The 24,859-nt window shown below is 58.0% G+C and overlaps 1 protein-coding gene across 1 annotated transcript; it reads left to right on the top strand.

Moving 5' to 3' along the window:
• On the top strand, positions 1-24,859 carry MUC17 (mucin 17, cell surface associated). Its single transcript, XM_047713122.1, has 14 exons — positions 1-7; positions 71-403; positions 11,060-11,518; positions 12,284-12,520; positions 15,023-15,121; positions 15,618-15,748; positions 16,129-16,187; positions 19,747-19,898; positions 20,293-20,358; positions 20,481-20,643; positions 21,530-21,691; positions 21,869-21,966; positions 22,681-22,760; positions 24,283-24,859. The coding sequence occupies exons 1-14, from the start codon at positions 1-3 to the stop codon at positions 24,322-24,324; spliced, it is 2,088 nt and encodes a 695-aa protein (XP_047569078.1). The 3' UTR covers positions 24,325-24,859.

Raw genomic sequence — 24,859 nt, 5'->3', positions numbered from 1 at the left:
ATGGCAGGCATGACCACCATTGCAGTCACCACCTCCCCTGCAGACACCACCACCTCTGCTACCACTCCAGGTACCACCACTGCCACAGACAGCACCACGGCTACAGACAACACCTCCCCTGCTACCACCTCTGGCACCACGACCACCGCGGACACCACCACCCCGGCTACCACTGCAGGCTCCACGGCCACTGCAGACACCACCACCCCTGCTACGACGGCAGGCACGACCACCGCTGCAGACACCACCTCCCCTGCTACCACTGCAGGCACCACCACCGCCGCAGACGCCACCACCCCTGCGACGACAGCAGGAAACACCACCGCTACAGACAACACCTCCCCTGCTACCACTGCAGGCACCACCGCCACCGCAGACACCACCACCACTGCTACCACTCCAGGTACCACCACTACCGCAGACCCCACCTCCCCTGCAGACAACACCTCCCCTGCTACCACTGCAGGCTCCACGACCACTGCAGACACCATCACCCCTGCTACGACGGCAGGCACGACCACCGCTGTAGACACCACTTCCCCTGCTACCACTGCAGGCACCACCGCCACCGCAGACACCACCACCCCTGCTACGACGGCAGGCATGACCACCGCTGCAGACACCACCTCCCCTGCAGACACCACCTCCCCTGGTACCACTGCAGGCACCACCACCGCCACAGTCACCACCACCCTTGTTACCACTACAGGCACCACCAGCGCTGCAGACACCACCTCCCCTGCTACCACTGCAGGCTCCACGACCACTGCAGACACCACCACCCCTGTTAACACTGCAGGCACCACCACTCTTGTTACCACCACAGACACCACCACCCCTGCTACCACTCCAGGTACCACCACTGCCACAGACAACACCACCGCTGCAGACACCACCTCCTTTGCTACCACTGCAGGCTCCACGACCACTGCAGACACCACCACCCCTGCTACGACGGCAGGAACGACCACCGCTGCAGACACCACCTCCCCTGCTACCACTGCAGGCACCACCACTCTTGTTACCACCACAGTCACCACCTCCTCTGCTACCACTCCAGGTACCACCACTGCCACAGACACCACAACTGCTACAGACACCACCTCCCCTGCTACCACTGCAGGCACCACCGCCACCGCAGACACCACATCCCCTGCTACCACTAGAGGTACCACCACTGCTGCAGACACCACCTCCCCTGCTACCACTGCAGGCTCCACGACCACTGCAGACACCACCTCCCCTGCTACCACTGCAGGCACCACCACTCTTGTTACCACCACAGTCACCACCTCCTCTGCTACCACTCCAGGTACCACCACTGCCACAGACACCACCACCGCTACAGACACCACCTCCCCTGCTACCACTGCAGGCACCACGACCACCGAGGACACCACCACCCCGGCTACCACTGCAGGCACCACCACCACCGCAGACGCCACCACCCCTGCTACGACAGCAGGAACAACCACCGCTACAGACACTACCTCCCCTGCTAGCACTGCAGGCACCACAGCCACCGCAGACACCACCACCCCTGCTACCACTCCAGGTACCACCACTGCCGCAGACACCACCTCCCCTGCAGACACCACCTCCCCTGCTACCACTCCTGACACCACCACCGCCACAGACACCACCACCCCGGATACGACTGCAGGCACCACCTCCCCTGCAGACACCACCACCCCTGCAACCACTGCAGGCACCACGACCACTGCAGACACTACCACCCCGGCTACGACTCCAGGCACCACCACCACCACAGTCACCACCACCCCGGCTACAACTCCAGGCACCACCACCTCCACAGTCACCACCACCCCGGCTACAACTCCAGGCACCACCACCGCCACAGTCACCACCACCCTTGTTACCACTCCAGGTACCACCACTGCCACAGACACCACCACCGCTGCAGACACCACCTCCCCTGCTACCACTGCAGGCACCACGACCACCGCGGACACCACCACCCCGGCTACCACTGCAGGCTCCACAACCACTGCAGACACCACCACCCCTACTACGACGGCAGGTACGACCACCGCTGCAGACACCACCTCCCATGCTACGACGGCAGGCATCACCGCCACCACAGACACCACCAACCCTGCTACGACGGCAGGCATGACCACCGTTGCAGACACCACCTCCCCTGCAGACACCACCACCTCTGCTACCACCCCAGGTACCACCACTGCCACAGACAGCACCACGGCTACAGACACCACCTCCCCTGCTACCACTGCAGGCACCACGACCACCGCGGACACCACCACCCCGGCTACCACTGCAGGCTCCACGGCCACTGCAGACACCACCACCCCTGCCACGACGGCAGGCACGACCACCGCTGCAGACACCACCTCCCCTGCTACCACTGCAGGCACCACCGCCACCGCAGATACCACCACCCCTGCTACGACGGCAGGCATGACCACCGCTGCAGACACCACCTCCCCTGCAGAGACGACCTCCACTGCTACCACTCCAGGCACCACCACCGCCGCTGACGCCACCACCCCTGCGACGACAGCAGGAAACACCACCGCTACAGACACCACCTCCCCTGCTACCATTGCAGGCACCACCACCACCGCAGACACCACCACCCCTGCTACCACTCCAGGTACCACCACTGCCGCAGACACCACCTCCCCTGTAGACAACACCTCCCCTGCTACCACTGCAGGCACCACCACTCCTGTTACCACCACAGACACCACCACCCCTGCTACCACTCCAGATACCACCACTGCCACAGACACCACCACCGCTGCAGACACCACTTCCCCTGCTACCACTGCAGGCTCCACGACCACTGCAGACACCATCACCCCTGCTACGACGGCAGACACCACCTCCCCTGCAGACACCACCACCCCTGCTACCACTCCAGGTACCACCACTGCCACAGTTAGCACCACCGCTAGAGACACCACCTCCCCTGCTACCACTGCAGGCACCACGACCACCGCAGACACCACCTCCCCTGCTACCACTGCAGGCACCACGACCACCGCAGACACCACCACCCCGGCTACCACTGCAGGCTCCACGGCCACTGCAGACACCACCACCCCTGCTACGACGGCAGGCACGACCACCGCTGCAGAAACCACCTCCCCTGCTACCACTGCAGGCACCACCGCCACCGGAGACACCACCACCCCTGCTACGACGGCAGGCATGACCACCGCGGCAGACACCACCTCCCCTGCAGACACCACCTCCCCTGCTACCACTGCAGGCACCACCACTCTTGTTACCACCACAGACACCACCACCCCTGCTACCACTCCAGGTACCACCACTGCCACAGACAGCACCACCGCTACAGACACCACCTCCCCTGCTACCACTGCAGGCACCACGACCACCGCGGACACCACCACCCCGGCTACCACTGCAGGCTCCACGGCCACTGCAGACACCACCACCCCTGCTACGACGGCAGGCACGACCACCGCTGCAGACACCACCTCCCCTGCTACCACTGCAGGCACCACCGCCACCGCAGATACCACCACCCCTGCTACGACGGCAGGCATGACCACCGCTGCAGACACCACCTCCCCTGCAGAGACGACCTCCCCTGCTACCACTCCAGGCACCACCACTGCCGCAGACGCCACCACCCCTGCGACGACAGCAGGAAACACCACCGCTACAGACACCACCTCCCCTGCAGACAACACCTCCCCTGCTACCACTGCAGGCACCACCACTCCTGTTACCACCACAGACACCACCACCCCTGCTACCACTCCAGATACCACCACTGCCACAGACACCACCACCGCTGCAGACACCACCTCCCCTGCTACCACTGCAGGCTCCACGACCACTGCAGACACCATCACCCCTGCTACGACGGCAGACACCACCTCCCCTGCAGACACCACCACCCCTGCTACCACTCCAGGTACCACCACTGCCACAGACAGCACCACCGCTACAGACACCACCTCCCCTGCTACCACTGCAGGCACCACGACCACCGCGGACACCACCACCCCTGCTACGACGGCAGGCACGACCACCGCTGCAGAAACCACCTCCCCTGCTACCACTGCAGGCACCACCGCCACCGGAGACACCACCACCCCTGCTACGACGGCAGGCATGACCACCGCGGCAGACACCACCTCCCCTGCAGACACCACCTCCCCTGCTACCACTGCAGGCACCACCACTCTTGTTACCACCACAGACACCACCACCCCTGCTACCACTCCAGGTACCACCACTGCCACAGACAGCACCACCGCTACAGACACCACCTCCCCTGCTACCACTGCAGGCACCACGACCACCGCGGACACCACCACCCCGGCTAACACTGCAGGCTCCACGGCCACTGCAGACACCGCCACCCCTGCTACGACGGCAGGCACGACCACCGCTGCAGAAACCACCTCCCCTGCTACCACTGCAGGCACCACCGCCACCGGAGACACCACCACCCCTGCTACGACGGCAGGCATGACCACCGCGGCAGACACCACCTCCCCTGCAGACACCACCTCCCCTGCTACCACTGCAGGCACCACCACTCTTGTTACCACCACAGACACCACCACCCCTGCTACCACTCCAGGTACCACCACTGCCGCAGACACCACCTCCCCTGCAGACACCACCTCCCCTGCTACCACTCCTGACACCACCACCGCCACAGACACCACCACCCCGGATACGACTGCAGGCACCACCTCCCCTGCAGACACCACCACCCCTGCAACCACTGCAGGCACCACGACCACTGCAGACACTACCACCCCGGCTACGACTCCAGGCACCACCACCTCCACAGTCACCACCACCCCGGCTACAACTCCAGGCACCACCACCTCCACAGTCACCACCACCCCGGCTACAACTCCAGGCACCACCACCGCCACAGTCACCACCACCCTTGTTACCACTCCAGGTACCACCACTGCCACAGACACCACCACCGCTGCAGACACCACCTCCCCTGCTACCACTGCAGGCACCACGACCACCGCGGACACCACCACCCCGGCTACCACTGCAGGCTCCACGACCACTGCAGACACCACCACCCCTGCTACGACGGCAGGTACGACCACCGCTGCAGACACCACCTCCCATGCTACGACGGCAGGCATCACCGCCACCACAGACACCACCAACCCTGCTACGACTGCAGGCATGACCACCGTTGCAGACACCACCTCCCCTGCAGACACCACCACCTCTGCTACCACCCCAGGTACCACCACTGCCACAGACAGCACCACGGCTACAGACACCACCTCCCCTGCTACCACTGCAGGCACCACGACCACCGCGGACATCACCACCCCGGCTACCACTGCAGGCTCCACGGCCACTGCAGACACCACCACCCCTGCTACGACGGCAGGCACGACCACCGCTGCAGACACCACCTCCCCTGCTACCACTGCAGGCACCACCGCCACCGCAGATACCACCACCCCTGCTACCACTCCAGGTACCACCACTGCCACAGACAGCACCACCGCTACAGACACCACCTCCCCTGCTATCACTGCAGGCACCACGACCACCGCGGACACCACCACCCCGGCTACCACTGCAGGCTCCACGGCCACTGCAGACACCACCACCCCTGCTACGACGGCAGGCACGACCACCGCTGCAGAAACCACCTCCCCTGCTACCACTGCAGGCACCACCGCCACCGGAGACACCACCACCCCTGCTACGACGGCAGGCATGACCACCGCGGCAGACACCACCTCCCCTGCAGACACCACCTCCCCTGCTACCACTGCAGGCACCACCACTCTTGTTACCACCACAGACACCACCACCCCTGCTACCACTCCAGGTACCACCACTGCCGCAGACACCACCTCCCCTGCAGACACCACCTCCCCTGCTACCACTCCTGACACCACCACCGCCACAGACACCACCACCCCGGATACGACTGCAGGCACCACCTCCCCTGCAGACACCACCACCCCTGCAACCACTGCAGGCACCACGACCACTGCAGACACTACCACCCCGGCTACGACTCCAGGCACCACCACCTCCACAGTCACCACCACCCCGGCTACAACTCCAGGCACCACCACCGCCACAGTCACCACCACCCTTGTTACCACTCCAGGTACCACCACTGCCACAGACACCACCACCGCTGCAGACACCACCTCCCCTGCTACCACTGCAGGCACCACGACCACCGCAGACACCACCACCCCGGCTACCACGGCAGGCTCCACGACCACTGCAGACTCCACCACCCCTGCTACGACGGCAGGTACGACCACCGCTGCAGACACCACCTCCCATGCTACGACGGCAGGCATCACCGCCACCACAGACACCACCAACCCTGCTACGACTGCAGGCATGACCACCGTTGCAGACACCACCTCCCCTGCAGACACCACCACCTCTGCTACCACCCCAGGTACCACCACTGCCACAGACAGCACCACGGCTACAGACACCACCTCCCCTGCTACCACTGCAGGCACCACGACCACCGCGGACACCACCACCCCGGCTACCACTGCAGGCTCCACGGCCACTGCAGACACCACCACCCCTGCCACGACGGCAGGCACGACCACCGCTGCAGACACCACCTCCCCTGCTACCACTGCAGGCACCACCGCCACCGCAGATACCACCACCCCTGCTACGACGGCAGGCATTACCACCGCTGCAGACACCACCTCCCCTGCAGAGACGACCTCCCCTGCTACCACTCCAGGCACCACCATTGCCGCAGACGCCACCACCCCTGCGACGACAGCAGGAAACACCACCGCTACAGACACCACCTCCCCTGCTACCATTGCAGGTACCACCGCCACCGCAGACACCACCACCCCTGCTACCACTCCAGGTACCACCACTGCCGCAGACACCACCTCCCCTGCAGACAACACCTCCCCTGCTACCACTGCAGGCACCACCACTCCTGTTACCACCACAGACACCACCACCCCTGCTACCACTCCAGATACCACCACTGCCACAGACACCACCACCGCTGCAGACACCACCTCCCCTGCTACCACTGCAGACTCCACGACCACTGCAGACACCATCACCCCTGCTACGACGGCAGGCACGACCACCGCTGCAGACACCACCTCCCCTGCTACCACTGCAGGCACCACCACTCTTGTTACCACCACAGACACCACCACCCCTGCTACCACTCCAGGTACCACCACTGCCACAGACAGCACCACCGCTACAGACACCACCTCCCCTGCTACCACTGCAGGCACCACGACCACCGCGGACACCACCACCCCGGCTAACACTGCAGGCTCCATGGCCACTGCAGACACCACCACCCCTGCTACGACGGCAGGCACGACCACCGCTGCAGAAACCACCTCCCCTGCTACCACTGCAGGCACCACCGCCACCGGAGACACCACCACCCCTGCTACGACGGCAGGCATGACCACCGGGGCAGACACCACCTCCCCTGCTACCACTGTAGGCACCATCACTCTTGTTACCACCACAGACACCACCACCCCTGCTACCACTCCAGGTACCACCACTGCCACAGACAGCACCACCGCTACAGACACCACCTCCCCTGCTACCACTGCAGGCACCACGACCACCGCGGACACCACCACCCCAGCTACCACTGCAGGCTCCACGGCCACTGCAGACACCACCACCCCTGCTATGACGGCAGGCACGACCACCGCTGCAGAAACCACCTCCCCTGCTACCACTGCAGGCACCACCGCCACCGGAGACACCACCACCCCTGCTACGACGGCAGGCATGACCACCTCGGCAGACACCACCTCCCCTGCAAACACCACCTCCCCTGCTACCACTGCAGGCACCACCACTCTTGTTACCACCACAGACACCACCACCCCTGCTACCACTCCAGGTACCACCACTGCCACAGACAGCACCACCGCTACAGACACCACCTCCCCTGCTACCACTGCAGGCACCACGACCACCGCGGACACCTCCACCCCGGCTAACACTGCAGGCTCCACGGCCACTGCAGACACCGCCACCCCTGCTACGACGGCAGGCACGACCACCGCTGCAGAAACCACCTCCCCTGCTACCACTGCAGGCACCACCGCCACCGGAGACACCACCACCCCTGCTACGACGGCAGGCATGACCACCGCGGCAGACACCACCTCCCCTGCAGACACCACCTCCCCTGCTACCACTGCAGGCACCACCACTCTTGTTACCACCACAGACACCACCACCCCTGCTACCACTCCAGGTACCACCACTGCCGCAGACACCACCTCCCCTGCAGACACCACCTCCCCTGCTACCACTCCTGACACCACCACCGCCACAGACACCACCACCCCGGATACGACTGCAGGCACCACCTCCCCTGCAGACACCACCACCCCTGCAACCACTGCAGGCACCACGACCACTGCAGACACTACCACCCCGGCTACGACTCCAGGCACCACCACCTCCACAGTCACCACCACCCCGGCTACAACTCCAGGCATCACCACCTCCACAGTCACCACCACCCCGGCTACAACTCCAGGCACCACCACCGCCACAGTCACCACCACCCTTGTTACCACTCCAGGTACCACCACTGCCACAGACACCACCACCGCTGCAGACACCACCTCCCCTGCTACCACTGCAGGCACCACGACCATCGCAGACACCACCACCCCGGCTACCACTGCAGGCTCCACAACCACTGCAGACACCACCACCCCTGCTACGACGGCAGGTACGACCACCGCTGCAGACACCACCTCCCATGCTACGACGGCAGGCATCACCGCCACCACAGACACCACCACCCCTGCTACGACGGCAGGCATGACCACCATTGCAGACACCACCTCCCCTGCAGACACCACCACCTCTGCTACCACTCCAGGTACCACCACTGCCACAGACACCACCACCGCTGCAGACACCACCTCCCCTGCTACCACTGCAGGCACCACGACCACCGCGGACACCACCACCCTGGCTACCACTGCAGGCTCCACGGCCACTGCAGACACCACCACCCCTGCTACGACGGCAGGCACGACCACCGCTGCAGACACCACCTCCCCTGCTACCACTGCAGGCACCACCGCCACCGCAGATACCACCACCCCTGCTACGACGGCAGGCATGACCACCGCTGCAGACACCACCTCCCCTGCAGAGACCACCTCCCCTGCTACCACTCCAGGCACCACCACCGCTGCAGACACCACCACCCCTGCGACGACAGCAGGAAACACCTCCGCTACAGACACCACCTCCCCTGCTACCATTGCAAGCACCACCGCCACCGCAGACACCACCACCCCTGCTACCACTCCAGGTACCACCACTGCCGCAGACACCACCTCCCCTGCAGACAACACCTCCCCTGCTACCACTGCAGGCACCACCACTCTTGTTACCACCACAGACACCACCACCCCTGCTACCACTCCAGATACCACCACTGCCACAGACACCACCACCGCTGCAGACACCACCTCCCCTGCTACCACTGCAGGCTCCACGACCACTGCAGACACCATCACCCCTGCTACGACGGCAGGCACGACCACCGCTGCAGACACCACCTCCCCTGCCACCACTGCAGGCACCACCGCCACCGCAGACACCACCACCCCTGCTACGACGGCAAGCATGACCACCGCTGCAGACACCACCTCCCCTGCAGACACCACCTCCCCTGCTACCACTGCAGGCACCACCACTCTTGTTACCACCACAGACACCACCACCCCTGCTACCACTCCAGGTACCACCACTGCCACAGACAGCACCACCGCTACAGACACCACCTCCCCTGCTACCACTGCAGGCACCACGACCACCGCGGACACCACCACCCCGGCTACCACTGCAGGCTCCACGGCCACTGCAGACACCACCACCCCTGCTACGACGGCAGGCACGACCACCGCTGCAGAAACCACCTCCCCTGCTACCACTGCAGGCACCACCGCCACCGGAGACACCACCACCCCTGCTACGACGGCAGGCATGACCACCGTTGCAGACACCACCTCCCCTGCAGACACCACCACCTCTGCTACCACTCCAGGTACCACCACTGCCACAGACACCACCACCGCTGCAGACACCACCTCCCCTGCTACCACTGCAGGCACCACGACCACCGCGGACACCACCACCCTGGCTACCACTGCAGGCTCCACGGCCACTGCAGACACCACCACCCCTGCTACGACGGCAGGCACGACCACCGCTGCAGACACCACCTCCCCTGCTACCACTGCAGGCACCACCGCCACCGCAGATACCACCACCCCTGCTACGACGGCAGGCATGACCACCGCTGCAGACACCACCTCCCCTGCAGAGACCACCTCCCCTGCTACCACTGCAGGCACCACCGCCACCGCAGATACCACCACCCCTGCTACGACGGCAGGCACGACCACCGCTGCAGACACCACCTCCCCTGCCACCACTGCAGGCACCACCGCCACCGCAGACACCACCACCCCTGCTACGACGGCAAGCATGACCACCGCTGCAGACACCACCTCCCCTGCAGACACCACCTCCCCTGCTACCACTGCAGGCACCACCACTCTTGTTACCACCACAGACACCACCACCCCTGCTACCACTCCAGGTACCACCACTGCCACAGACAGCACCACCGCTACAGACACCACCTCCCCTGCTACCCCTGCAGGCAGCACGACCACTTCGGACACCACCACCCTGGCTACCACTGCAGGCTCCACGACCACTGCAGACACCACCACCCCTGCTACGACGGCAGGCACGACCACCGCTGAAGACACCACCTCCCCTGCTACCACTGCAGGCACCACCACCGCCGCAGACGCCACCACCCCTGAGACAACAGCAGGAACGATCACCGCTACAGACACCACCTCCCCTGCTACCACTGCAGGCACCACCGCCACTGCAGACACCACCTCCCCTGCAGACACCACCTCCCCTGCTACCACTCCTGGCACCACCACCGCCGCAGACACCACCTCCCCTGCTACCACTCCAGGCACCACCACTGCCGCAGACACCACCTCCCCTACAGACACCACCTCCCCTGCTACCACTCCTGGCACCACCACCGCCGCAGACACCATCTCCCCTGCTACCACTCCAGGCACCACCACCTCTGCAGACACCAACACCCCGGATACGACTGCCAGCACCACAATCACTGCAGACACCACCACCCCTGCTACCACTGCAGGCACCACGACCACTGCAGACACCACCACCCCTGCTACCACTGCAGGCACCACGACCACCGCAGACACCACCACCCCGGCTACGACTCCAGGCACCACCACCGCCACAGTCACCACCACCTCGGCTACGACTCTAGGCACCACCACCGCCACAGTCACCACCACCCTTGTTACCACTACAGGCACCACCACCGCTGCAGACACCACCTCCCCTGCTACCACTGTAGGCACCACCACTCTTGTTACCACCACAGACACCACCACCCCTGCTCCCACTCCAGGTACCACTACTGCTACAGACACCACCACTGCTGTAGACAACACCACCCCGGCTACCACTGCAGGCTCCACGACCACTGCAGACACCACCACCCCTGCTACGACGGCAGGCACGACCACCGCTGCAGACACCACCTCCCCTGCAGACACCACCTCCCCTGCAGACACCACCTCCCCTGCTACCACTGCAGGCACCACCACCGCTGCAGATGCCACCACCCCTGCTACGACAGCAGGAACGACCACCGCTACAGACACCACCTCCCCTGCTACCACTGCAGGCACCACCGCCACTGCAGACACCACCACCCCTGCTACCACTCCAGGTACCACCACTGCCGCAGACACCACCTCCCCTGCAGACACAACCTCCCCTGCTACCACTGCAGGCACCACCACCACTGCAGATGCCACCACCCGTGCTACGACAGCAGGCACCACCGCCGCTACAGACACCACCTCCCCTGCAGACACCACCTCTCCTGCTACCACTCCTGGCACCACCACCGCCGCAGACACCACCTCCCCTGCTACCACTCCAGGCACCACCACCTCTGCAGACACCACCACCCTTGCTACCACTGCAGGCACCACGACCACCGCAGACACCACCACCCTGGCTACGACCTCAATAACCACCACCGCCACAGTCACCACCACCCCGGCTACGACTCCAGGCACCACCACCGCCACAGTCTCCACCACCCCGGCTACGACTCCAGGCACCACCACCGCCACAGTCACCACCACCCCGGCTACGGCTCCAGGCACCACCACCGCCACAGTTATCACCACCCTGGCTACAACTCCAGGCACCACCACCGTGGCCACCACCACCAACCCACCCTCTGCTCCTGGCACCCCCACAGGACAGCCTGCCACAGGACCCACAAGTACCACCAGCCGTACATCCTCCATTACCTCAACTGTGCTTACTAGCTCAACCACTGTTACAACGAGAAGCACCCAGACCTCAACATCATCTTCTGCCACCACCACCCGTAAGCAATTTCTTGTGTTTGCCTTTTGTAGGTGTCATTTCTTTTCAATTTCCCCCATGGGCTTCTGAAATTTTTCCCTTTCATACTCTTGTTTTTAATATTTTACTATGAGATCAAATGTCATCCATGTGGCACCCTGTCTCTGTCCTCTCTGTCCTGCCTGCTGTCTCTTAAGCTAGGCTATCTGTGTCATTGAATCCATTTTACCTCTCTTTGCCTGGACCCCATCAATCTCCAGGGAAGTGTATCACACTCCATTTCTTCCTTTTTTTACTCTGGGAAACTCTGTTCCACTCTGTTTTAAATCCCATAATCTCATTAATTTTTATCTTTATTTGGATTTCATTTCTTTTTAAGGTTTTTTTCTCATATATTTTGCTCATGCTAAAGTGCTAAGGTTTTTTTATTTTTGTTGTTTGTTTTTGGAAGAGGATGTTGCCAGTTTTACTCACATATGCTATTAGCCTCTCTCTCTCTGCTATCATTCCCTTATTTTTTCTTATTTTCTGTTCATGCACTACAGAAACCACATAGGTTCACTTTTATCAGCTCTGATCTCTGCTGTGTGTCCTTGAGTGTTTCCATACCCTTAAGCCTCCCTGTCTTTTCACTGTCTCTAGAGTTTCCACTCAGCTCTCTTTGTTCTGGGTAGGATGAGACCTGCCCCAATCCATACCTACCATTAAAACATCCTGTCATTATATATATGTAGTATATAATATACAACATATACTATAGAATATTCTGTTATACTTGTGAGATTTATTATCAGAGTGAGAGAGGATTTTTGCCATACATTAAGAAAAACACACTAGTTAAAACACTTGAAGACATTTACTTGTTTAGATGAACCATAGATATGCCCAGAGAGATACAATCTGTGTCTGCCTGGGCACTGCCCAATCCTGTCTTAAATTAAGGAAGATGAAGGACATTCTTCGGCATCTGGCTACTGCATTTTCTCAGCACCTTGGGAATTCTTCCTCTGGCAAGTTCTTTTCCTGGCCTTTATTTTATGTGGCTTCGTTCTTTGGTCTTTCCAGTGTGTCATCGTCATGTTGAACTCTGGTTGTCAGAGGGAGGTACTGAGCATTCTCAGAGGGGAGGTCTGGACCTTGCATCCCTAGGAAGTCCCACAGGGGTCCAGTAGTGAATGCATGACCGCCAGGTCCACAGCTGGTGCTGATCACATGTCTGAGGGCAGACAGTCTCCCTTCATCTTCCTCTTAATCCCTGGAGGTTGGCTTTCCCTGTAGACCCTTGGGCAACAAGTCACACACCCCAATAGTTGCTTTTGCTGCTGTGCACAAAAAATCTGGACATCTTCAGTAACACACAGCAGAGAGAGTGAGAGAGAGGCTGATTTGGATTCGTGGATCTTTATCGTGTCACCAGGAGGGCACTCTTGACTGGGCTCTTTCATTCTTCCTCACTGTCTTGGACCAAAGGCCTGTTAACCAGAGGCTGTGTGAACTGACAGTCATGGGTGTGGCCCACACACTCTGTATCTGGTAGGGGAGGGATAGACCAGGAGGCCGAGGTGGGGCTGGTCTTCTAGAGGAGGTGCTTATTTCCTGTGGCTCCCTAAGTCAAACATTCCTGGAACACTGGTTAGTGCAGGTACAGCTCTTTTCAAGAAAAGCCAAAGGGAGGGATGCCTGCGGGGGGCTCAGCCAGTTGAGCATCTGCCTTCGCTCAGGTCATGATCCCGGAGTCCTGAGATCGAGTCCTGCCTCAGGCTCCTTGCTCAGCGGGGAACCTGCTTCTCCCCCTGCCTGTCCCTCCCCCTGCTTGTGCTCTCTCTGTCTTTCTGGCAAATAAGTAAATAAAATCTTTAAAAAGAGAGAGAGAGAAAAAGAAAAGCCAAAGGGAGCAGAGCTGTCACTTTTCCAGGCAGGTTGAGGGAGGTCACACCTCCTCCCTCAAACTCCACATCCCAGAAAATAAAGAGGAATCAGGAATAGTCACGATGGCTAACAGTTTCCAGTATGAGCTCTTCTGAAGCAGGTGTTGGAGAGATGATGACGTACTGGTTCTCAGGCTTGCTGGGATCTAGACTAGTCAAGCTCCTCTGGGTACTCCGAGTTTCTGTTTCTCCTTTTCTATTCCTCAGCCTTGACTGTGTTGTCCCTTACTCCTGACAACACTCGGTTTCCTGTCCCTTTCTTTTCGGGGCTAAAGTAAATAATACAGGAATTCTCCAAGACCAGGTCAAGTCTGGTCTCCACACGGACCCTCGGGCAGGTGTCTAAGCCTCTCTCCTCTTTACTTGTCCCATCTCTAAAGTGGGAATGACACTAACTGTCCCGTCTACCCCAGGGTCTCACGAGAGTATCAGACTAGGTGGGAGAATGTGTTGTGAGCCTGAAGTGTTGTGCAAATACGTGTGGGTAACCGGGGCCTTGTCCCTTTCAGGGACTTGCTTAAATGGAGGGACATGGAATGGGCAGGCCTGTATTTGCCCCAACGACTACCAAGGAGACCAGTGCCAGACCAAGATCCCAACCTGCTATAATGGCGGCACCTGGGACGGGATCAAGTGTGTGTGCACCAGCCTCTACGAGGGGCCGAAGTGCAAGGAGATGGTCTCGAGCATTGAGATGGGTGAGTAAGGCCGCAGGGCCCCGCTCTCCCCACCGCTGGGCCTCTCTTCCTGCCCTTCTACATGCCCAGGGATATGGCCTCTTCCCGGGGCAACCATTTTACTCAATGGTAAGAAAAGTGAAACATGAAAAAATGAATAAAGCAAGAAGAATTGGTTTGGAACAAAACATAAACTGATACAGAATTTTACCATAAAATACACTTGAGACGAATGAGCGAGTGATGGAGGAGAAAACAAAAATTGTGTGGGATTCTCATGGAGAATGTAGGACCGGAGATCCCCTAGGCTCAACCTCAAAGCCATGAGGAGTGCCATGTGCTCCCCACCCTCTGGGGGCACCCTGGTGGGACCTGAGTGGGGGTCGTGGGTGCTGGACCCAGGCCACTCCCCTGCCCAGGGCAGAATTGCTGGAGGTGTGGGTTTCCTTGGGAGGGAGCTCCAGGGCAGGAGGGGGCTCCGTCCTCAGTAAACGGTGCTTCTGTCCGACCCCCTTAGACTCTCCGCCGCAGACTGTCTCTGCCCAGATGGAAATGACCGTGACAGTGACCAGCATGGAGTACACCAAAGATCTAGAAGATCGGGATTCCGAAAAATTCCTGAACTTCAGTGCGATATTCACAGAGGAGGTGAGCCTGGGAATGCAGGTCCCCGTGGGCCACTCAGCTCTCCTGGAGTCATCTCCGAAGGTGAAGAAAGCCGGTGAGGGCTGTTCCCACGTTAGAGGTTTGTGAGTTTCTCAGCTCACTCCTTTCCTCAGGCCTTGCCAGAGAGCTCGTGGATAGACAATGCAAGGTTCCATGAAGGGGCAGTGGGGGCCCCCCCAGGGCGAGGCTGGTCTCTAAGGAGGGCCTGACCCACCGGGACCATGTGCCACTGCCAGCGCGGGACAGGGAGTGGGAGACGCAGCATGTCAGCCCGCCGTCTGCTTTCCTGAGTTCCTGGGGAAAGACCGGCGGGCTCCAAGTTGGGACCTCTGCGATGACACGGTGATCTCTTTGCCTTTCAGATGGACAGAGTTTATTCCGGAATCCCTGAGTATCAAGGGGTCAACATCACAAAGCTGTCGTAAGTATCCGGGGCTCCCGGGAAGAAAGTCTTTGCAGTGGAAGCAGCAGCCACAGTCACTAAGACGGCTGTTCTCCGCCCCTAGGTTAGCTGACTAGGGCTCCTATAACAAAATGCCCCAGACTGGGTGGTTCAAGCAACGGAAATTTACTTCTCATGGTTCTGGAGGCTGGAAGTCCACGATCAAGGTGTTTGGTGGGTTGGGTTTCTTCTGAGTCTCTCTCTGGCCTGTAGACAACCGTCTTCTTGCTGGGTCCTTACAGCTTTTTTTCTATTCAAGCATATGCCTCATGTGTCTTTGTGTGACTGAATTTCCTCGTCTTCTTTTTTTTTTTAAGTTTTTTGTTGTTGTTGTTGTTGTTTTTGTTTTTTGTTTTTTTTTGACAATCTCTTCATTCAGCATGGGGCTCGAACTCATGACCTGAGATCAAGAGTCACACTTTTCCAACTGATCCAGCCGGGCGCCCCCCACCCCAAATTTCCTCTTTTTACAAGGACGCCACTCAGACTGGATTAAGACCTACCGCAACAGGCTCATTTTAACTTATTCGCATCTGTAAAGACCCTGTCCCCAAATACAGATGCATCCTGAGGGACCGGGGATTAGGGCCTCAACACACGAATTTTGGGGGAACACAATTCAGCCCATAACACCCTCCAACAATTATGGTTTCATGTATATTTTCCAATTTGGAAGCTCCTAACCACCCCGTGGGAGAGGCCAGCAGATGAAGAAACAGAGACCCAGAGACAGGCACTGAGTTGCCTGGGGGGGTCACTGATGGGGTGGGAGGGCGCAGCCTCACACCAGGTCCTCTTACACTGGAAACGCTGATACACGAGAAGCCCTGCAGGTTACAGCTTGTGTGGTGGACACCGCACTTGTCTTCAGAGATGAAGCCCAGTAACAGCCTGGGAGGAAACCCCAGGGAAAATGTGTCCGAGTCCACAGCTGGCCGGTGTTTACTCCCACTCACCTCTGACCCGCCCTCCCCGCGGAATTTTGGCCCGGTTATCAGCCTTGGCTTTTTTTCTTATAAGATTTTATTTATTTATTTGACAGACAGAGAGATCACAAGTAGGCAGAGAGGCAGGCAGAGAGAGAGAGAGGAGGAAGCAGGATCCCCACTGAGCAGAGAGCCCGATGCGGGACTCGATCCCTAGACTATGGGATCATGGCCTGAGCCAAAGGCAGAGGCTTTAACCCACTGAGCCACACAGGCGCCCCAGCCTCAGCCTTTTGAAGTCCATGGGATGGTGCTGGCCAGTGAGGTTGACTCACGGCCTCCCATGGATCCCGAGGGAGCCATCTTTCCCACGGTTTAGAGTCATGATAATTTTCAAGAGGAACTTACAACCAGTAGGAAGAACGTTGCACAAAAATCGCAGGGGGAGAATGTGTCTGCCAGCTGGTTTTTCCTCTCTCAATTGTGTGGAACCCAAACCTCCTCTCTCAAACAGGAGAGGCCACCCCCGGTGGGACCAGGTGGGCTCGCCATGGCCCCTCCCCGTGGGCTGTGAGCCCAGCAGCTGCCCCGAGTCTGCCCTTCAGCAGCTCAGCTCCCCTGGAAGAGAAAACCATTTTTCTTTCTGGTTCTAAAGCTTCCTCTCTGGGTTGGGCATGCGCTGACCCCACAAGGCTCTCTTTTGCCCCTGAGGATGGGGCGGTCTGTAGGTGCGGACGTCATCCTTCTTCCCTATGTGTCTCTCTCTCTCAGGCAAGAGAGGGAGGACAGGCTCTGTGGACCAGGCATGTTTACATTCCTGCTGGGTTTTCTATCTACCCTACCACCTGCGGCCAGATAAGGGGAGACGACTGGGCTCTGAGGGCTCCAGAGGGTTCTGGGAGCAGATAGGAAGTGAGAGTCATTCACCTTGGAAGCAAGGAAGGAAGAGTCCTGAGAACAACCTACCCTCATGTTACAGATGAGGGAACTGAGGCCCCACGGGGTCAGCTGCTGGTCTGAGGTCAGCCAGCCCCTCGGGGCCAGAATCGGGTTTCCTCCTGCACCTCCAAACCCCCACTACACCGGCCTGGCCTGGATAAAGCCGCGTTTCTCCATGGAGGCTTTCAAAACAGGGACTGGGGACAGTGATGAAGTCTGGGAGATGCCTGAAGCCACCACCACCTGGCTTTTTTTTTTTTAAGATTTTTATTTTATTTATTTGACAGAGAGAGAGAGAGAGATCACAAGTAGGCAGAGAGGCAGGCAGAGGGAGAGGGAGAAGCAGGCTCCCTGCTGAGCAGAGAGCCCGATGTGGGGCTCAATCCCAGGACCCCGGGATCATGACCCAAGCTGAAGGCAGAGGCTTTAACCCACTGAGCCACCCAGGCACCCCCAACCTGGCTTTCTTGACCCCCATGTCCTTCTTGGGAAAGATGGCCTTGAGGTCCACGTTGCCCTGGTCCCCTCTAACTCGTTACTCTACAGGCTATTTGAATTCCACTCTCGTGTATGTTATATGAGTATCATCATTCTCTCATTTAACTCTGTTATCCTGTATTGTTCTACCCCTCCTGTTGCTCAGGAGTATTGCCCCCTCCCTCCAGTCTTCTATTTATGTTTGAGCCTCTGAATATAGTGGTAAGGAGAAAACAAGGGAAAAAGAGTGCTTTTGGCTTCCATTATTTAGGAATCTGGAATTGTAAGCACGGGAAGCTGGACTTGTTGCTGTATTTTTAAATGCAAACAGCTCATTCCTGGGGTGCAGTTGATCCCCACACCCACGCGTGAGAGAGAGAAGCGGTTGGTGTTCTAGAGTAGGGGCTAGAAGTTCGTTGACTTCCCGGCACTCCTGACCCTACTTTGCACGCGCAGAAGATGGACCGCTCCGGGGATGTGGAGCGAGGGACGAGAGAAAGAAGCCACTGGAAGCTGTGAGCGTGTCTAAAGCCACGCTTTCTTGGTGGCCTTGCCTCCGGCTGCTCCAAGCTCCTAAGCAGAGAGTCGGAAGAGACTGCTGGCTAAAATTTTAACTTTCTAGGTGTCAGAGATTTGTTTTAGAATTGATGGAAGTGTTTATGAGTAGAAAATACGCACATATGAGCTTCAATCTGTGCACTCTTTTTTTTTTTTTAAATCTGTGCACTCTTAAGAGGCTCACAGACCTTCTGCAGCCCTCCCCACAGCAACTCATGACTCCTGTAAGAGTCCCTGGTGTCCTCCTACGTCTTAAGGACCCCTTACCAGCAGCTGCCCAGTCCCCTGCTGGAACGCATCTGATGGCACTGTGAGGACGATCTCCCGTGGTCCCATCCTCTATCCATCTTTGCACTTGAACCTTCCTGAGACTTCCACACAGGGCTACCTAGAACCTAACCTTTGAGACAGTCCCCTTAGGCACAAGTCGTGGTGTGAGTCCTATGGGGAAGTGCCTAGCACTGTGCCTGGAATGAGCCTTGACCCAGGGAACCCTGGGGGGTCATTTCAACCGCCCTCCCCCAGCTCTGCCTTCCTGTGGGGGCAAAGGGCACATCGTGCCTGGGACAAGGGGTCGGAGAATCGAGCACCTGTTATGACCTGGGAGGCTGCTCACAGACATCCTTTTCTCTCCTCAGTGCCGGCAGTATTGTGGTGGAACATGAAGTCCTCCTGAAGACCAACTTCACCCCAGAATACAAGGAAGTTTTCTCGAAGGTCACCCAGCAAGTGACGGAAAAAATCCAGAAAGTAACCACGGAGCAAATCAGCAAAAATAATACCTGCTTAAGTAAATTGCTAGGGAGGGAGGGAGCGGCTGGAGGGGGTCCTGGGGGATCTTTTGGCTTCGGCATCCCCAGAGAGGGGGGGGGGTGAGGGGGAGGCAGGTGCACCTGCAGGCTCAGTCCTGTGGGGCCCGGGGTCTACGGGAAGGCGAGCAGAAGCATGGCTTGGAGTGCAGAGCGCTCTTCGGAACGTCTGAGTGGTGTGGGGGTCTTGGTGGAGGTGCACGTGGGAGAAGACATGGGGAAAGCACAGGGCCCTTGGAGGGTCATTGTTCTGGGGAGCAGGGCTCAAGGCTGTCCTTCCCGTGTGCGGGACCCCTCGTGAAAACCTCATTCCCCGCTCTGCTGCCCCCACTAAAGGAATTTGCTTCAAGGGGCTCTATGTGTTTCCTTCCACAGGTACACTGTGTTACAACAATACTGCCACCAAGGTGCAAAATGTTACAGTTGATTACGACCCTGAAAGTAGGTGACGGGCGCGGGGGTGGGGCGGGGGGCGGGGTGGGGGCGCGGTGCTCTGGGTTGGGTCGGGGGAGGCACACAGGTGCCTGGCGGCCTGGTCACCGCCACTCCTCCGCGCCCCGCAGAGGAATGCCAGGAGAGGGTTGGGAAAGACTACGCCGCCTACTTCTTCCTGGCGTACAAGGAGGAGAAGCTGTACTGCATCACCCGCTGCATGCCCGGCTTCAACAGCTCCCTGGACTGCAACTTCGGGAAGTGCCAGCTGGAGCGCAGCGGCCCTCGGTGCTAGTGAGTGTCCCGCCACGGCACTCGGGGACCCCGCCTCCAGGCCCAGGGTCCTGGCCTCCCTTGAGTGTCCCCAGAGCCCCGAGGCCAGGTCCAGGACGGGGCCCTCCCCAGGGCTTGTGCAGTGGAATCAGGACTGGGACCAGCTCTGGGGAAGCAGAAGGAAAGCCCCAGCTTCGGGAAACTCCCAGTCAGATGGGGAGGATAGAGCCCAGCTTCCAGGGGGAGAGTCCGTTGCCGACAGGATGAGAAGGCAGCCCATCCCCACGGGGAGGGTAGAAAGCCTGTAAAAGACCAGCCACAGGCTTTGGCTACTGAAACAAAACCAGAGAGGGAAGGAGTGACACATGTGCAAAGGCCTGAGTCGCTGTGCAGGTCCTGGGCAGGTTTCCGGAAGGAAGATTTTGTGGGTTGGTGTGGGGAGGAGAGGAACAGGGCTTAGGAAGGGTGTCTTCAGGGAGGGGAGGGGGGTTTCGGAGGCACAGTGTGTGCTGGGGATCTGGGACGGAATTTGCTTTTCCTGATGGAAAAGGAGAGGCTGAGAACATGATGGTTAGTGCGTGGATAAAAAGGTTGCCATTGGGGTCTCCAGTTCCTGGGTACAGCCCAGGGCAACACCAGAGCGGGGCTGACTGCTCTAGATCCTGGGCTGCACAACCTAAAAGTACTGGGCCGAGTCCTGGGCCTCTCTGAGGCCCGTGCCGTGGAAGCTGGACTTGGCCTCTGCGCGCCCCCTCCGGGCTCTGCGCCCCAGCGAGGTCGCCCTTACCCTCTCCTCATCAAGCTCCCATGGGCTCAGGGCCAGATCTGAGGCAGGGAGGCTGTGGCTGTCGGCTGCCTCTCACTCAGAATGCTCCCTCCCTCCATCTACCCCCTCTGTCCCTCTCAGCTGCTTGACCACGGACACCCACTGGTACAGTGGGGAAACCTGTGAGTTCAGCACCCAGAAGAGCCTGGTGTACGGGCTCGTGGGGGCAGCCGGCGCCGTCCTGCTCCTCGTCCTCGGTGTTCTCTCCATGTTCATGCTCCGTTCCAAGAGGGAGCTGAAAAGGTGAGTCGCTGCTGCCACCTCCTCCTCTGGCCTCCAACTCCCGCTCCTTTTCTGGTCCCTCTGCCTTCACTCATTGGTCCTCGGGGTAGACAGTAGGGGAGCTAAGAGGGACCCAACCAGTCCCCAAATCCCGGTTCCCTGATCATCGTGGAATCTCTCTGGTGTTTCTGTCAACAGGCAAAAGTCTAGAGTGTCTCAGTTGTACATGTGGCATGAAGAAGACGGACAGCCCACACCTGGAACCTTCCGAAACATTGGCTTTGACATCAATGAAGGTACCGGAAGTCCTCAGTGCACTCAAAATGTCTCAAAGTGTGGAGACAGACACACATGGGAGGACGTAAAGGAGCAAAGAGAGCAGTATTTTCATCTCTAAAACAGTGGGTTCCACATCTGTACCCATTTCCACCTGTGGCTCCCGCAAGGCCCTGGATGAGGTGTGGGGACGGGCACAGCATGACTAGATCACGACCACTGGGGGACGTGAGGTTGCCGATGGTCTAGATCTCAAAGCTGCCTGTGTGGACACGCACAGGCACCACCTGGCAGTGGGTGAGCTCACCGAGCAGTGATTTCCTTCTCTGCCAAGTGGTGAACTGCGCATTTTGTCAGCTTAAATGTAAGTGTTAAAATTCCTACAGATCGAGTCTTTACATTCCAAAGAAGGGAAACACGGAACGAGGAGACCATTTTAGTCAACCCACAAAAAAGCAAGAAAGGGGGAACGGATGATCAGGAAAGGCATGACAGGAAGCACAAAATAAGGGAGAAAATAATCTGCCCCATCAACAACGACAATTATACGTGGGTTAAACACTCCAGCTAAAAGAGGGAATTAAAAAAAAAATTGGCGGTTTCCTGTGAATGGATGAAGGCCAAAGTGTGGGGCAGTACAAAAAGAAATTCTGGCCCTGCAGCGGGTGACGTTAGAGGGAGAGATGGGAGCTTGTCTTCTAACTGGCTGCTTCCATGGGCTTCCTTCCCTCCAGATCGAGACAACTCCGTGCACTTGGACTCCATCTATAGTAACTTCCAGCCCTCCCTGGACCACATAGACTCCGAAACCCAGGTGAGAGACACGCAGGTGAAACGCTCACCTCCCTCTGCGCTGAGGCCCCGTGTCTTCACCTACCACGGTGGGCTCTTGAGGAAAGCAAAGTCATGTTTACGGTTTGCTCGTCCAGGTGACATCTAGGTGTGCCTTGCCGGGAAGTGAGCAGTAACTTGGGGTGGCAGCAGGGGGAGGAGAAGGAACTAAGCAGCAAGGTGGGGTCGACCTGCCCGAGACCCCTGGGGCTCCAGGTGCAGAAATTTCTTTCCATGTCAAGTATGTCCTGATGGCCAACGTAGTTAATTAAACTGTTTTACTTTTCTTTTTTTTTTTTAAAGATTTTATTCATTTATTTGACAGACAGAGATCACAAGTAGGCAGAGAGGCAGGCAGAGAGAGAGGGGGAAGCAGGCTCCCAGCTGAGCAGAGAGCCTGATGCAGGGCTCGATCCCAGTACCCTGGGATCATGACCCGAGCCAAAGGCAGAGGCTTTAACCCACTGAGCCACCCAGGCACCCCTAAACTGTTTTACTTTTCAAACCCACATAAAAGTCAGAATAGTGGTGCACTGAACACCCCACCTAAATCCCCAGTGTTTAACATGCTGCCACGTTTTCATGTTACGGCACAGCGTGTACAACTATGATACACATTCTCATCAAACTTTGCTGGAGCACCTGGCAGTCAGTTGCAAACATTATGACATTTGATAAAATGATAAAAGTCATAAAACACTTCAGTCCACACCCCAAATACCATTAGCATTCCCAACAAGTTGATGATAATTGCACAATATCACCCCGTATCCATTTTTCCAATGAGCCCAAGAGTGATTACTAGTTTTTTGGAATATGAACAAATTTCACACTGACTTTTGTTGGGTCACGTTGGTCTTTTTAATCTAGAACCGATTCCTACCTTTTACATTTATGGTTTTGTTTTTTTTTTTTTAAGAGTCTAGGATGATTGTCTTCAGGAACGTCCCACACTTTGAGTATATCTAATTATTTCCCCATGCTGTCCTTTACCTTGTCCCTCAAGCCTCTGTTCTTCCTGTGAACTGGCAGTTAGGCCTAGAGGCTTGATTAGGCCCAGCTTAGACGTTTCTGTTAAACATTTGTCATGGAAAAATAAAGCTACTGCACCACCTCAGGAGGTACGTAATGTCAGGATGTCCCACTAGGACTGAGACCAAGGTTGGTCACTTGGCAAGAGGTGACCACTCATTGTTGCGACCTTGATTTTATTTCAACTGGATGGATGTTCCAGGGCCGAAGAAACGCACTCATAGTATTCCCACTTGGGAAGGAGTGTGTTGGCTTCAGGCACTGTACTCCCTAGGGAAAGCCTTGGGGGCAAAGACAAACTCCCTCACTAGAATGGCTTTAAAGCTACCTAAGTTGGGAGTTAAGTTGGGGGGGGGGGCAGTTGATTTGTTCTAGACTCTAAGCTGAGCACTTCCCCAGACCCAACACTTACGTTTCCAAATCCCAGGTTCCTTATAAGCCTAGCCCTCACCTGGTTCTGTCTCTTTTTCCAGATCAGAATTCAGAGGCCCCAGGTGATGATGACGTCAATTTAAAGCAGCTCCCACATGGAGCTGTGGGGTGTGAGAGTGAGGAGAGCTCACTTTGGCCAAGCCTGGTGGAACTTTTCCCTATTGAGAGCATTCATGGAACTGGATGAAAAACAAAAGCCATACCAAGGAGGAAGAGGGGAGAGTACAGTCCTGGGAAACTCGCAAACCGGAAACCATGGAAACTCCGATGGGCTTGTTATGATCTCAGGCGAGGCACCCCTCCACATCCGGGGAAGGTCTTCCTCCTGCCCGCCCCGCTTCAGCACCAAGGACAGCGTCCGACCCACCCGTTACGTCAGCGACAGCTCAAACACAGGACTCAACTTTACATTATACAGAATCTCTTGTAGGATTTATTGTACTTCATTTTCATGGAAAATGCTTTAAACCATTCATTTTCTTTGAATATATAGGATCATAAGTATTTTTAAAGTTCTAATATTTATCTGCCCGTTCTGATTTTTTATTAGTCAATATAATAATATATATTTCTAATAACTAAAAACAACGAAAGCAAATTCATTAAATTTTGCATGGC

Source organism: Lutra lutra, chromosome 18 (genome assembly GCF_902655055.1).
Source record: "Lutra lutra chromosome 18, mLutLut1.2, whole genome shotgun sequence".
NCBI lineage: Eukaryota > Metazoa > Chordata > Mammalia > Carnivora > Mustelidae > Lutra > Lutra lutra.
Note: the sequence above shows the minus strand (reverse complement) of the source record. Positions and strands in the feature narration are given on the sequence as shown.

Bases quoted from the DNA above. Each gene is read 5' to 3' on its own strand.
- MUC17 (XM_047713122.1), top strand. The intron at 16,188-19,746 runs GTAAGTATCCGG...TTCTCTCCTCAG, and splicing joins GTCAACATCACAAAGCTGTC to TGCCGGCAGTATTGTGGTGG. The intron at 20,359-20,480 runs GTAGGTGACGGG...CGCGCCCCGCAG, and splicing joins AGTTGATTACGACCCTGAAA to AGGAATGCCAGGAGAGGGTT.